Raw genomic sequence first — 14,055 nt, 5'->3', positions numbered from 1 at the left:
AGCAACACCGACAACCTGCCACGGCCACAGCTGCTGCTGCTTTACCACAGGAGCTCCAAAAACAGCCCGCCTGCACCGCCACCAAGACCCACGGGGGACTGTTTTATTTTATTTTTTGTTTCTGTGGCTTTGACATAAAAACTAGCAATGAATATGGAAATCATCCTTGGTTATTTTTTTTACATGTTTCTTTATCACTGCTGTCTGCGATTTCTTTTAATTACATTCTCCAGCTGTAATCTTAAACCTGTACTTCTATCTGCTGCCCTTTTTTAAGGGTCACCGCAGGGGATCCTCTGCCCCCCTCCTGTGTCACACTAACCATCTGGATGTCCTCCTTCATCACATCCATGAATCTTCTCTGAGCTTTTCCTTTTTCCTCCTGTGTGGCAGCTTCTTCATCATTCTTTGCCCCTCATTTACATCATCCCTCCTCTGCACATGTGCAAACGTCTCAGTCTTGGCTCTCCACAAACTCTGTCTCCAAACTGCTCAACCTGAGCTGTCCCTCTGACATGTCCATTTATAATCCTGTTCATCCCGGTCTCTCCCAGTGAAATCCTAACATCTTCAGCTCAGCCTTCCACCTTTTTGTCTCAAAATCATGCGTCACAGCAGGTCTCACTATCATCTTGTAGTTTGCCCTTTCACTTCTCCTGCTATCCTTCTGTCACAAATGACCTCTGACACTCGTCTCCACCCTGGATGCGCTCTCTCTTGTGCACTGTCCATCACGTTGGATGGTTGAGCCCAGTTATAGGTAATTAGGTAAAATAGGTAAAATGTGCAATAACACTAAGTGCAATAATCTTTTCTGGCATCGTTGTATTTTTTACTCAGTTGTATATAACATTTGTATTCTATTTTTATCTTATTGTATATTTTATTCTACTGTATATAGTATTTTATTTTATTCTATTCTGTACAGTTGTGTACTGTATTTATTCTTATTGTATTCTAATTTTTGCTTCATAACTTTTGCACTGTCCACTTCCTGCTGTGACAAAACAAATTTCCCACGTGTGGGACTAATAAAGGTTATCTTATCTTATCTTATCTTATTAATATTATGAATGGTACCGAGAAAATGAAGTGTCAGCATAGACCTTCAGTTTTGGGAAACGTGGCACATTATACAGGGAGTGCAGAATTATTAGGCAAATGAGTATTTTGTCCACATCATCCTCTTCATGCATGTTGTCTTACTCCAAGCTGTATAGGCTCGAAAGCCTACTACCAATTAAGCATATTAGGTGATGTGCATGTCTGTAATGAGAAGGGGTGTGGTCTAATGACATCAACACCCTATATCAGGTGTGCATAATTATTAGGCAACGTCATTTCCTTTGGCAAAATGAGTCAAAAGAAGGACTTGACAGGCTCAGAAAAGTCAAAAATAGTGAGATATCTTGCAGAGGGATGCAGCAGTCTCAAAATTGCAAAGCTTCTGAAGCGTGATCATCGAACAATCAAGCGTTTCATTCAAAATAGTCAACAGGGTCGCAAGAAGCGTGTGGAAAAACCAAGGCGCAAAATAACTGCCCATGAACTGAGAAAAGTCAAGCGTGCAGCTGCCAAGATGCCACTTGCCACCAGTTTGGCCATATTTCAGAGCTGCAACATCACTGGAGTGCCCAAAAGCACAAGGTGTGCAATACTCAGAGACATGGCCAAGGTAAGAAAGGCTGAAAGACGACCACCACTGAACAAGACACACAAGCTGAAACGTCAAGACTGGGCCAAGAAATATCTCAAGACTGGTTTTTCTAAGGTTTTATGGACTGATGAAATGAGAGTGAGTCTTGATGGGCCAGATGGATGGGCCCGTGGCTGGATTGGTAAAGGGCAGAGAGCTCCAGTCCGACTCAGACGCCAGCAAGGTGGAGGTGGAGTACTGGTTTGGGCTGGTATCATCAAAGATGAGCTTGTGGGGCCTTTTCGGGTTGAGGATGGAGTCAAGCTCAACTCCCAGTCCTACTGCCAGTTTCTGGAAGACACCTTCTTCAAGCAGTGGTACAGGAAGAAGTCTGCATCCTTCAAGAAAAACATGATTTTCATGCAGGACAATGCTCCATCACACGCGTCCAAGTACTCCACAGCGTGGCTGGCAAGAAAGGGTATAAAAGAAGAAAAACTAATGACATGGCCTCCTTGTTCACCTGATCTGAACCCCATTGAGAACCTGTGGTCCATCATCAAATGTGAGATTTACAAGGAGGGAAAACAGTACACCTCTCTGAACAGTGTCTGGGAGGCTGTGGTTGCTGCTGCACGCAATGTTGATGGTGAACAGATCAAAACACTGACAGAATCCATGGATGGCAGGCTTTTGAGTGTCCTTGCAAAGAAAGGTGGCTATATTGGTCGCTGATTTGTTTTTGTTTTGTTTTTGAATGTCAGAAATGTATATTTGTGAATGTGGAGATGTTATATTGGTTTCACTGGTAAAAATAAATAATTGAAATGGGTATATATTTGTTTTTTGTTAAGTTGCCTAATAATTCTGCACAGTAATAGTCACCTGCACACACAGATATCCCCCTAAAATAGCTAAAACTAAAAACTACTTCCAAAAACATTCAGCTTTGATATTAATGAGTTTTTTGGGTTCATTGAGAACATGGTTGTTCAATAATAACATTATTCCTCAAAAATACAACTTGCCTAATAATTCTGCACTCCCTGTATTTTGGGTTCAGTAAGGGTGTATCTATAGACGGGCACACCGAGCCCCCCCCCAAAAAATGTCAGCGAGGACCCATCCATCTTTAATATACAGTCTGTATACTCATTCCAAAGTTGTCATTTAAAACTGTGATGATCTGGAATTTAAAGATAAACAACTCACTCATCGCCTGCAGCAGGTTACAAACACATTTAAGGTAAGAGATGATAACATTTATGCTTTCAGAAGACAAGTGTTTACATGAATGATCGCTGTGGCTGCCTCTGCACTGAATCACCTTCGTTTACCTGTTTCCGCGAAGATAACAGTTATCGAGATGACAGGCCAGCCACCTCGCTACAGGTTACTTCCTGTCAGCGCCTCAGCGGCTCAAAGCAGCATGGATGCTCTGGTGTCAGGCCTGTGGTACAGACTCTTCCCTCGACAGTGCTTTGGGAGAAACCACAGGGTGGATCAAATATTCACCAGGATGTCCTCCTGCCCAGAAATAGCGATCCCGCAGCTCTGTCCCTTTTATTTCGACCAGGTCACCTACATCCTTCCTACCACACCCCTGTAGGTACCACCACTCTGATGGACAGGCGGTTCTTTAACTTGTGTATTTGATTTCCTAATCATCTTCCTCCCACTTCAAGGGACAGCGGTAACCACCAGCTGCAATGCTTCAACTCATGGGCAAACTTCAAAACAGAGACGCAAAGACCGGCAGGGGTTCGCAGAGAAGCTCGGCCCAGCACCGGCATCCATCTGAGTCGACTCTGTCAACTCCAGAAGCCAAAAAGCGGCAGGTGTTTATCCACACGGGACTACATCTATCTCATGTATGGCTCCCGCTGCTGATTAATAAATGTATCTATTTTATCTGGTAAATGTTGTGATTGTACCTGATATTACTTCAGCCATTAATGACGCTGTTAAAGAACAGGTAACTTTTGTGTTGTTTGATCCCCATCGATGAAGCCAAGTCCCACCCAGAGAGTGAGTATCAGGTCTAAACGGGTGCTTCGGTGCCACAAAGATGAAATGAAAAGGCTGGTGCTGGTCCGGATTGGTGACAACGCAGCGACTGCTGGATCTGAAAAAGTCAACATCGAAGCATCTAAAACTGCCGTGGCTCTAAGGTCCACCCTAAAATATGCGAGACTGCGTTTAAATCAATTAAAGTGACTCCCGCTTAATATTCTCCATCGAATAACAAACATTTGTTGCTGCTCTAATGGCTCAGCCAGAAGTAGAAAAACAATCACCATTTCCTGTTTTTATGGAAAACATCTTTAATGTATTTCTCGGGTTAGTCAGACTACACACAGATACAAATGCTCTATCCAAGCTACAGTCAGGGCCAGATATTTTAGGAACCAGAGGAGCGCATGTAGGAAAACGCACTCCTTCACACGGTGGTGTGACACGGGGCTGACGTGAGGCCACGAGCGCCACAGTGAGTAAATTTAGTCCAAAAATCAACGCAGGTCGTGAATTCACAAAAGACTCGCCGTAGTTACAGACACAGACGGAAATCAATAACAGACGTGTGTCTGGACATCTTCTTTATTCCTCCCGATGATCTTTTCCGTCTACTTGTAGAACTCGTGCTCCTGCTCGTCCTTTTTGATGACCGTTTTGTAGGCTTTTTCAAAATCTTTGGCGAGGACGATGTACCTGTTCTCTCGCACTGCCAACATGCCGGCCTGAGACAAGACAAGAAGAAAAGTAATCAGTTTTATCTTATTAATGAAAGTAAATAAGGTTAAAACCATTATAAGTCTAACTTAAAGTTCCCAGAATAAACACAAAATCTCACACAGGTGGTTTTTGGCCACGTTTGGCGCTCGTTTTATGATCTTGTAGCTTTAAATTGAAATTGAGCTGACGCTTTCAGGATGAGGTCGTCAACAAAAGGTCGCCGATTCAGTTCCCTTTAGGTGGCGTCAGGAAAAGCATCGGACGGAAAACTCTCCCAAATTTAAACACGTGGAGCGAACGGCTCAAAAAAGCTTCTACATTTAAAACTGGCCGATCGAAGTAACATTCAGCTCACAGCAGATCAAATTTTAAGACGTCTCCAAACTGTATTTAAGACATTATCACTAATAACTCATACTTAATGGATACATTATTTTAAAAAGTGTAAACAAGTAGGTGTAGTGCATAGCTCACCTCCTGGCAGATGGAGTTGATGTCAGCTCCAGAGATCTTGTCTGGTCGGGCCACATCTGTGTGTCAGTGAAGGCCGAATCAACAAAAACAATATTCAATGAATCAGCAGCAGTGATGAGGTGTCTATGGAGGAGGTGCGATGTAAACAGTACGCAGGGAGCACATTTTCATCTCTAACACTTTACAATGCAAAGCAAGCCGTTGGTGTGTTTTATGCCAAACGCCAGTGTCGAAACCAGTTCGGCCCTGAATCCAAGTGAATAATGTGGAGGACAGACATGCAAAAGTAAACGCAGATGGAAGGACTCGCAGACTGAACACAATAAAACCTCCAGCCAAAGAAGTCAACAGCCCAGAGTCGAAAACGAAACCAAACAATGTAGAAACTCACAGTGAACCCATTTAAATGAGAAAAACTGAAGTGAGACAGTTACTACGTGCTGTGGTGAACGCTGCAGAGCGGGGAACAAAATAAGCTTAAGGGCCAAAAGGATACAGTCCTCCAGGTCGACCTCCTCTGACAGGTTCATTTTACTGGTGATGGTGGAGAAAATGAGACGCTTCTGCCTGCGGTCGGGCAACGGGAACTCGATCTTCCTGTCCAGACGACCCGGACGGAGCAGAGCCGGGTCCAGAGTGTCGGCTCTGTTGGTGGCCATGATCACCTGAAGAGGGGGGGGGGGGGGGGGGGGGGGGGGGGGTTGACATGTTATTAAAGGACATGATTGTAAACATATCGTGACATGTGATGTGTTCACTTAATAAAGGCAGACATGATTATTCTTTAACTTGGACTGTCTCTCCACAGGGGTTTCCTTGAACTCTTAAGCTCTTCAAATGAAAAACAGAAAAAATAAAGAGAAAACCAACAGGTGGAGGTGATGGAGGACAGCAGGGAGTGACATCACTCTGCTGTAAACACCGTCGAGCTGCAGTGAGCCTGCGTCGTGTTGTCAGAAATCTTTGCTTTTTCATGGCATTTGTGACTATTTATAAAAAGATAACGCACAATGAGCTTTATTTATTACTAATCTCCCATTTATTTACAATGGTTATTATATGAAGTACCAGTTTGGATTGCGTTTGGAATACTTGGATCTCGCTTCTTTAAATCCTCCACGATCTGCCATTACGGACCTTTAGATCTAATTTACCGCTCCGACAGCTGCTGAACTTCTTGACAAAGTAATTTTGAATTTTGGAAGAAAACACACAGTCTTTGTATATTATTCTCTGCTGGGATGATGAAGAATGGGAGTGGATACTGTGGAATAATAAACTAATGTCAATGAACTAAAGGTTACTTAACTTTAGAGATGTGTGTTGTTTTTACTGGACGGGACAGGAGGATGATTTACTCCAGGCTGTACGTCACGTAAAGTTCAGAGACTTTGGACAAGAACATCTGTGATATGTTAGGAATTCAGTCTCAGAATATTTATTCTGGGAAAACATCCAGAGTTAGAAGAAGATAAACATACTAAGAAAGTGGTCCAAACCAGCGTCACGACAGGCAGATTGATCCTCATTAAAGGCCTTAAACTCACTTTGGAAATATGGCGAAGAAATGGTTCGGAAGAGTGGATAATCATTTCTTTGGAGGACTACTCTCAACTTGAGCTGCGTCCAAACTGGAAGCAACGTGGCGACTGAAGACCACATGATCTCAGTGAGATTTCCCCACATCGAGCGACTATAAAAAACAGAAAATAACCCGAGAAACTTTTCTCAGCTTTCAGGCGATCGCCTCAAGTGACTGCCAGTGAGAGCACAGGCAAAGGCCGATTGACATGTAACCTGACAGTAAATATATTAGTGGGTTACCTAGGCAACCAGAGCCTGGAATTGTCTGCCTGCAATTGAACAGCAATCACCTTCAAAGCAAGCTTCAGACCACAAAGAGTAGACAGGATTTACCTACACTACATGAATCTGTTAGATATTATGAAATATGCTCACATATGAGCATAAATAAGCACAAATAAAAACTGTTAATGATACAAATGAGAATAAATACGATACAGTGTTCCTGATTATTTCTGAGCGTGTGCATTTGTAACATTTTAACCATCAAGTTCCTGCAAGCTTTGGATTTACGGACCTTAATCAAAGGTTCTGGCACTTTTCTCACTGTAAGAACTATTTTGGCAGAGAAAAACCTTTCTGGGTTATAGCATTCATCAGAACAGGAAGGAGTTCTTTGTACAAGTCTTAGCTGCACTCCATGTGTAAACAGCTCAAGGGCAAAATGTCCATTTAAGGTGCTGATGAATGACGCCGTGAGCCTCGGGGATGCTCTCTAAGCTGGATTGCAGCAGACGCAGTGATAACGATGCAGTGAATGAAATGCAGCTCGAGTCAGCACGCAGGTGGTGCAGCCACAGGGGGAAACAGTTAAGAGGCTCGGCTCACCTTGACGTTGACATTCTGGTCGAATCCGTCCATCTGATTGAGCAGCTCGAGTAAGATTCTCTGCACTTCCCTGTCAGCTGCAGAGGAAACAAAGAGGTTAGACGGTCGAGTTCGTCACGCAGACAGTCGCATGCAGGACAAGGGCTAAAAAAAAAAAAAAAAAAAACATGTATAAAAGTCGGGCTGTTTCGTACCTCCGGTCTGTGCATCGAAACGCTTCGTTGCGATGGCGTCGATCTCGTCGATGAAGATGATGGCGGGGGCGTTTTCTTTCGCCAGCCGGAACACGTCCCTCACCATACGAGGACCTTCCCCCAAATACTTCTGAACAAACTCGGAGCCGACCACGCGGATGAACGCCGCTGCAGGCAGAGAGAAAATCGGTGAAACACAACTTATTATAAAAATCACATTAAAGCCTTTTAAAGTTAAATGTATTACAGGTGTACATCACGTCCTGCTGCACTTACCTGTAGTGTGGTGAGCCACGGCTTTGGCCAACATGGTCTTACCGCAGCCTGGAGGTCCGTACATAAGGACGCCCCTGGGTGGGTCGATGCCAATCTGAGGAAAGAGTCAGAAGGCTGAATATGACCGAGTGGTTCGTGATAAAAAAATAAGTCATGTAACATCCTTTGTTTACATTTGTTGCACAGTCATTGTTGACAAACATCTTCATGCATTTCTGCCACCTTCTGGCCGTAGCTGTGTACTACAGTCTACATATATCCCCCAATGAGTCTTTTTTAAACTTTCATGGAGCTAAAATGTACAAAGTTAACATGTTTTATTCAACAGCGACTGAGATCATAAACCTATCAGGAAGGTTTTTACTGAGGTTCTCTCATACACATCTATACAATAATGGTCCTGCAGGTCATTATGAAGAATCAAGGTTAAGGTTTACACTGGCTTCACTTTCCAAACGCTGACACAGCGTCCATATTTTATATACAGCCTGTGGCCAGAAGTCATGTGACTAGTTTGGAGCACGTCTACGAAGCATAGACGACCACTGCGCTCAGTGTAAATCTCATTTTACATTTTTAAAACTTTCTTTTTTAACCTTTGTGTTGCACTGCTAAGACCAGGTGTAGTTAACACTTGGCTTTAGTTACCGTTTGTGCGTCTGGCGTTTAGCAGTGTGGACCATGACGAGTGTGAAAATGCCACTTGAATATCTGACCTGTTTATAGAGCTCAAAGTGTGTGAGAGGCAGCTCCACAGCTTCTCTCACTTCCTGCTTCTGAATGTCCATACCACCAATGTCGGCATACATCACGTCAGGCTTTTGGTCTGGAAGCAGAAACACACACAAGTTAAACCAGCTCTGATGGTTAAAGTGAACGCGCCAGCTTCAGATATTTTTATTGAGACGCGAGCGCAGAAACAAAGAAAGCTCCGGCCCACTGTGATGAGTTTCCACGACAGGGCTTGAACATGTCAAGAGCCTGAAGTCTTCGTACCTGACGTCAGCATCATGATGCTGCTGTCGGCCTCCGGGGGGAGCACGTCCACCAGAGCGTTGCTGTGCTTGTGTAAGGCCACCGAGGCGTTGGGCTTCAGCAGCTCTCTGTCGATGGTGCTCAGGATCCGCACATAGTAGTTCGACCCTGAAAGGTTGACAACGAGGAATGAGGAGGAGGAACAGGGCTCATTACACATTTAAGGCGTACACGGCACACGGAACATCTCATCCAGGTTTTCCCAACAGACTCAGAAAGCCGGAACATGATAAAGCCTGTATGCATCATCTGCTGCTTCATTCATTTATAATCTATGGGTTTATTTATCACACAGTCAGGTTAAAGGGCTTGCTGAAAGATAGCAAAAAACAATTATTACTGATTTCCAAGTGATGTAATATTCCATTTATGCTAATAGAGAACCCTTTCTTTTGGTTTAGTAGATCTATTAAAGTTTGCCTTTTTGCCCCCACAGTACCTGTAGTGGAACCAACAATAGCTGTGTTCTGGTCAACAGCTTCCAGGAACTGGCCAATGACGAGAGGGATGCTCTGTATCCTCTTCACCTCCTCCTGAGCGTGCAGGAACTCCTTCTTCAGATTCTTCTGCTCATCTTTGATGTACTCCTCCTGCACCTCCAGGAACTCGAGCTCCTGCTGCAGCTTCTGCAAAGACACAGCAAAAGCAGCGTGAGAGCCTGCTGGAGATGAAGGTGGAGCTGCAGGTCACATCTGCAGCTTCTATGCCAAAGGCTGCTCGATGAAAACAGCCACAATAACTCCACCTGGATTATTTAACATGATGATTAGAAACAAAAATTTGAATTCAAACTAAGCAAAATGTGAGAGTGCTGAAGGACACAGTTAAGCCCTGAGCAGAGGGCGTTTTGACTGTAAACTTTGTCTTGCAGGGACCACCAGCCCACAGTAGCACAGGCTGTTTATCCTAACCACACACACACTACGTGGAACTCTGAGTAATAAATTCCTTACCTGAGTCTATAAACATTTTTTGAAATTTTTTTGACAGCTCTGAAACCAACCTTTTTTCCCCAGCTGAGAAACACTGAATGTTCCAAAGACAAAAGCAACTGTTATTAAAATGGTCACCCTGAACATCCTCTCAACACTTCAACTATTGGTACTGTTACTGAGGCCATGTCCACACATTGTACATGCTCGGCACTTTTCCTCGACATTTCAAAGAGCAGGAAAGTGATGGTGAAGGTTTTTCTGTTTTTTTTTTCTTTCTTTCAGCATCTCATAGTAATACTACTTGCTCATGTATACATATGTCACTGAAATGAAAATAAACACAGATGTGCCACTCACACCAGAGTGTGCGTGTAACAAGCTGAAATGACACCAGAGCGCAACAAGTGGCAACAGCCGTGACACCATTTCTGGCATGTTTGTGAGGGCGACAACAGCAAGACAATGTGGACACAGAAAGCTGCAGACTAGGGCGATATGCCCTAAAGTCCATGTCACGGTATAATTTGAAGTATGTGCAGGAACAATATATATCGCAATATATTCTTTTCTTCTGTATAACGTATTTCACACACTATAAGGCACACTTAAAATCCTGTAATTTTCTCAAAAATCGACAGTTTGCCTTATGTATGAATTCTGGTTGTGTTTACTCACCTCGAACCAATTTTATGTGCTACACGGCGTGCAGAAATCTGTCCAAAAATTATACGACTTTGGTAAGCTATGAAGCCGCACTGCTTGATGGATTGTCGGAGCATTACGGCTGCCGTAGTCAGGAGCCTTGCGGAGTAATCTGGGTCCTAAACTCCATCATCTTCAGGTCCCAAAGTCAAACGAACACTGCAGCATCACTGAGAGTTAAAAACTGTCTAAATTATTTCATCTGTAATAAAATGATCAGTGTTGCTGCTTTACCAAGTGTAACGTTTAACATCCATGAAAACGGAATTTATTAAATTCAACGGAGTTAGAAGTTAGCCCGCTAGTTTCCACCTAAACATGGTATAGCATGTTCTGACTGAGAGATTTCTGAGAAAATTCAAACGTACAGGTCTGCTTGACGTTGTTTCCAGCTGCTGCAATGCTTTCGACCAAAACAGGCGCAGCTTGATGACATCATTAACATTTTGTTTGAAGCCAAAAGGGTACATGCATCCACAGTTCTGTCAAGTGGACCCAACAAAGTATAATCCTGGATCTATAATGCACCGCCCACTGTTTTCCAGGCGGTGAACTTCAAATAAGTACGTGTCTCTCACTTGGTCTGTTTTGAAGTCGCCATTAATTTGCTGTTTGCTACTGAAGCAGATCAACTGAGTCAGCTGCACTTCTTCTCCTGTGTCTTCCACCACATCCCAGCAGAAACCTGCTGATGCCCATGTGAGAAGAGCTTTGAAATCAGAAAAAGCCACTAATTTGGATCTAACTGCCTTCTACATGAACCTGTGTCCCCCACCTCTCACCTTCCCTTCCTAGCTCAGGAAGTAGAGCAGGTCACCTAATTGGGAGGTTGGTGGTTCTAATTCCCTAGTTGGGCAAGATAATGAACCCCAAGTTGTGAATGTGTGCATTAAAAGCACTCAGGTGTGTGAATGGGTGAATGACGCAAGTTGTACAAAGATATATAAGAACCAGTCCATTTACCATCTACTTAACATTCAATGCAAAATCCTATAGAACCAACAGTGTCCTTTCACGATAGGATTTTTCAGGACTCCTGTAGTCTTTTTACCAAAGTGGACTCATTTAAGTGTGTGTAAATCTGTGAAACTTAAACAGCAGATAATAAGACCTTGTATCTGGTGTACAGGTCCTCCAGATCTTCTGGTTCTGGTGCCAGGAAGGAGAGTCCCGTCTGAGGTCTGGAGCTCAGTACCGCCGGCATGTCTTCCTGCGAAGGCGACAATAAAAACACAAACATGTGGAGTTATAAACAGCCCTCAGCATTCAGGGACAAATCCAAAATCACAGAGACCCGCACAGCAGCTGCTTTACACAATCATCACAATCATTAGCTACTTTCACAGCTAGCTACCAATAACTGACTACTTTGCGGTGCTTAAAACACCGAGTTCCGCGATTAAACCATCATCTGACTAATTAATACACACATTTACTGAGTACGGGTTTACAAACTCCTCACATACTTAGAAAACAAATCATTTTCCTTGAGATCTGCGAACGTGATGCTAACATTAGCGGCTAACTGGATGACATAGCAGCGGCGCTGAGAATGAATCGGCAGGTTTGCGGTTCACCGTTTTAACGACCAGCAAAACAAACTGCGACACACACACGCTGACAGACACACTCTAACACGTGAGTTTACGAAAGCCCATCACACAGAATTCACTGTAAGAAAAGGAAAACCGGGGAAACCGATTCTTACCGGACTCTTCTCAACAGACACCAAATCCTCCATCTTCGACTTTCTTCTTCCTCTACGGCTTCCGTAGTGCTTATCGGCGGTTGGAAAATCACTGTAGAGGTGCGTTAGCGCCACCTGCTGAAGTGGAGTGTAAGCGTTCTTCTTTCTTTCTTTCTTTCTTTCTTTCTTTCTTTCTTTCTTTCTTTCTTTCTTTCTTTCTTACATTTGTACGGGCGGTTGGCAAACAATTGAAAGGTGCATTACCGCCACCAACTGGTATGGAGTATGGTCTGGAACGACGCTCAAAAAAAAAAAAAATCCTCAAATCCTTCCAAACAGGTTCCCCTCTTTTAAAAACTGAAATAAGGCCTGATAACTTTTACTTCCCAATTCCTTTCGCAACAAATCAACAAGATCCAGTTCGATTTTTAGGTTACTGAGATTTTGAATCAATTGTCTCCTCTCAACCTGATACCTCTGACACTGCAACATGACATGTTCTACAGTTTCCTCTACCCCACAGTAATCACATTTTCCAGTACTATGTTTCCCTATCATGAATAACGTATTATTCAAGCCAGTATGTCCAAATCGCAGTCTGGATATGATCACCTCCTCCCTCCTAGTCCGTCCTGCATTTCTTTTTCTTTTTTTTCTTTTTTTTTTTTGCCTGTCCCGTTTGGCTCTTTTGCCATCAGAATTATTGTCTAAAGGTGAGGAAAGATGCCCAACGGATTTACTTTACCAAATTGACCATCCCAGCCTTGCCGTAATGGTCCATTTGATTCACCTTTTATTGTTTATTTTATTTTCACTTGCTGAATACGGGACAGACTTGACTGGGGGAAAGAAGGGGAGAAAGAAAGAGGGAAAGAAAAACAGCTGAGAAGAGGGACAGGGGAGAAGGGCAAAAAACAAAAACCAACAGAATAAGCAGAAAAAAAAATACATATATCGATCACCTGTTGAGAAAGAAAAAAGAAAACAAGCAGAAGAAAACGAGAGTAATAGAATAAACAGCATCACAATGATATATGGGAATATGACAGTAAATACTAAATATTAAACATTATTGTGCAGCACGTAAGATCGACAGCGCACAGTGTGCTTTGAGGTAGGAGCCAAAAAGGGTGTAGTTTGTGTGTGTGAGCACCCGTGTGTACACCTGTGAGCATGGACGCGCTTGTTTTTTAAAAGGTTCCTTCATGTAATGATCTGCTAGAGGGTGTGGGGGGGCCACAGCCCCGTCCTCCAGGGCATGAAGCAGGTATGGAGGAGATCAAAACTCCAGACATCCAGAGGCCCCCAGAACACAAGAGACCAAGGAAGACCAACAGAGGGGCAGCCGCGCCACTGTCCCAGAAAGAGCTGAGGAGAGTCCCAGATGAGGGGTCATTCAGCAGCCGCGGAGCAGAAGCCAGGGGGGGTTGCAGTGATGCGCCCGTGAGCTCCGCCGGCAGCCAGCTGTGCCTGAGTGACCGAGCCCCAGGCCGAGAGGCCGGGGGCACCCCACCTCTGAAGTGGCCCGAGCGAGCCCCAGGCTCCAGGCCCCGATAAGCAGCCGCCAAGGAGTGAGCCTGCATTTCTCATTCCTCCCACCCTCCTTTGAATCTTATACAACCATCGTCCCTTCCTTTCTTCCTCCCACTGCTTTTGCCATCTTGCTCTCATATCTTGCCTTACCATACTCCTTATCTCTGCTTGGCCAAAACTAACAGCCATGTCAACCACCCCATGTTTTACGGCCTCCTTTGCAACTCTATCTGCCTTTTCATTCGCCCATACGCCATAGTGTGCTGGCACCCACAAAAACACGACTGCAAGTCCCATCATGCGTATCCGGAAAAGTGACTGCTGAATTTCCGCCAAAACATCTGCTCTACTGTCTGAGTGACTATGCTGTAGACTGACCAATGATGAACTTGAATCTGAACAAATGACAGCATGTAATGGTCTCACGTCCTCCACCCA

At 44.0% G+C, this 14,055-nt stretch overlaps 1 protein-coding gene across 1 annotated transcript; it reads right to left on the bottom strand.

Moving 5' to 3' along the window:
• Positions 1–3,935: 3,935 nt before the first annotated feature.
• On the bottom strand, positions 3,936–12,239 carry psmc4 (proteasome 26S subunit, ATPase 4). Its single transcript, XM_084944469.1, has 11 exons — positions 12,106–12,239; positions 11,509–11,607; positions 9,200–9,386; positions 8,722–8,868; positions 8,442–8,551; positions 7,726–7,819; positions 7,450–7,617; positions 7,256–7,332; positions 5,340–5,508; positions 4,844–4,899; positions 3,936–4,374 (listed from the first exon to the last, which is right to left on the bottom strand). The coding sequence occupies exons 1-11, from the start codon at positions 12,136–12,138 to the stop codon at positions 4,261–4,263; spliced, it is 1,254 nt and encodes a 417-aa protein (XP_084800595.1). The 5' UTR covers positions 12,139–12,239; the 3' UTR covers positions 3,936–4,260.
• Between the last annotated feature and the right edge of the window lie 1,816 nt (positions 12,240–14,055).

The sequence above is a fragment of the Perissodus microlepis genome, chromosome 11 (assembly GCF_051167445.1).
Source record: "Perissodus microlepis isolate ML-2025 ecotype Zambia chromosome 11, ASM5116744v1, whole genome shotgun sequence".
Taxonomy (NCBI): domain Eukaryota; kingdom Metazoa; phylum Chordata; class Actinopteri; order Cichliformes; family Cichlidae; genus Perissodus; species Perissodus microlepis.
The sequence above is the reverse complement of the archived record's forward strand: the minus strand, read 5'-3'. Positions and strand labels throughout refer to the sequence as shown.

What these genes read in the sequence shown, in the direction of transcription:
- psmc4 (XM_084944469.1), bottom strand. Translation starts at nt 12,138, where the DNA reads ATGGAGGATTTGGTGTCTGTTGAGAAGAGTCCG. An exon ending in ACCTGTACACCAGATACAAG is followed by an intron (nt 9,387 to 11,508) that starts GTCTTATTATCT and finishes GTGTCTTTGCAG; the next exon opens with AAGCTGCAGCAGGAGCTCGA. An exon ending in GGAGGTCGACCTGGAGGACT is followed by an intron (nt 4,900 to 5,339) that starts GTATCCTTTTGG and finishes ACTGACACACAG; the next exon opens with ATGTGGCCCGACCAGACAAG.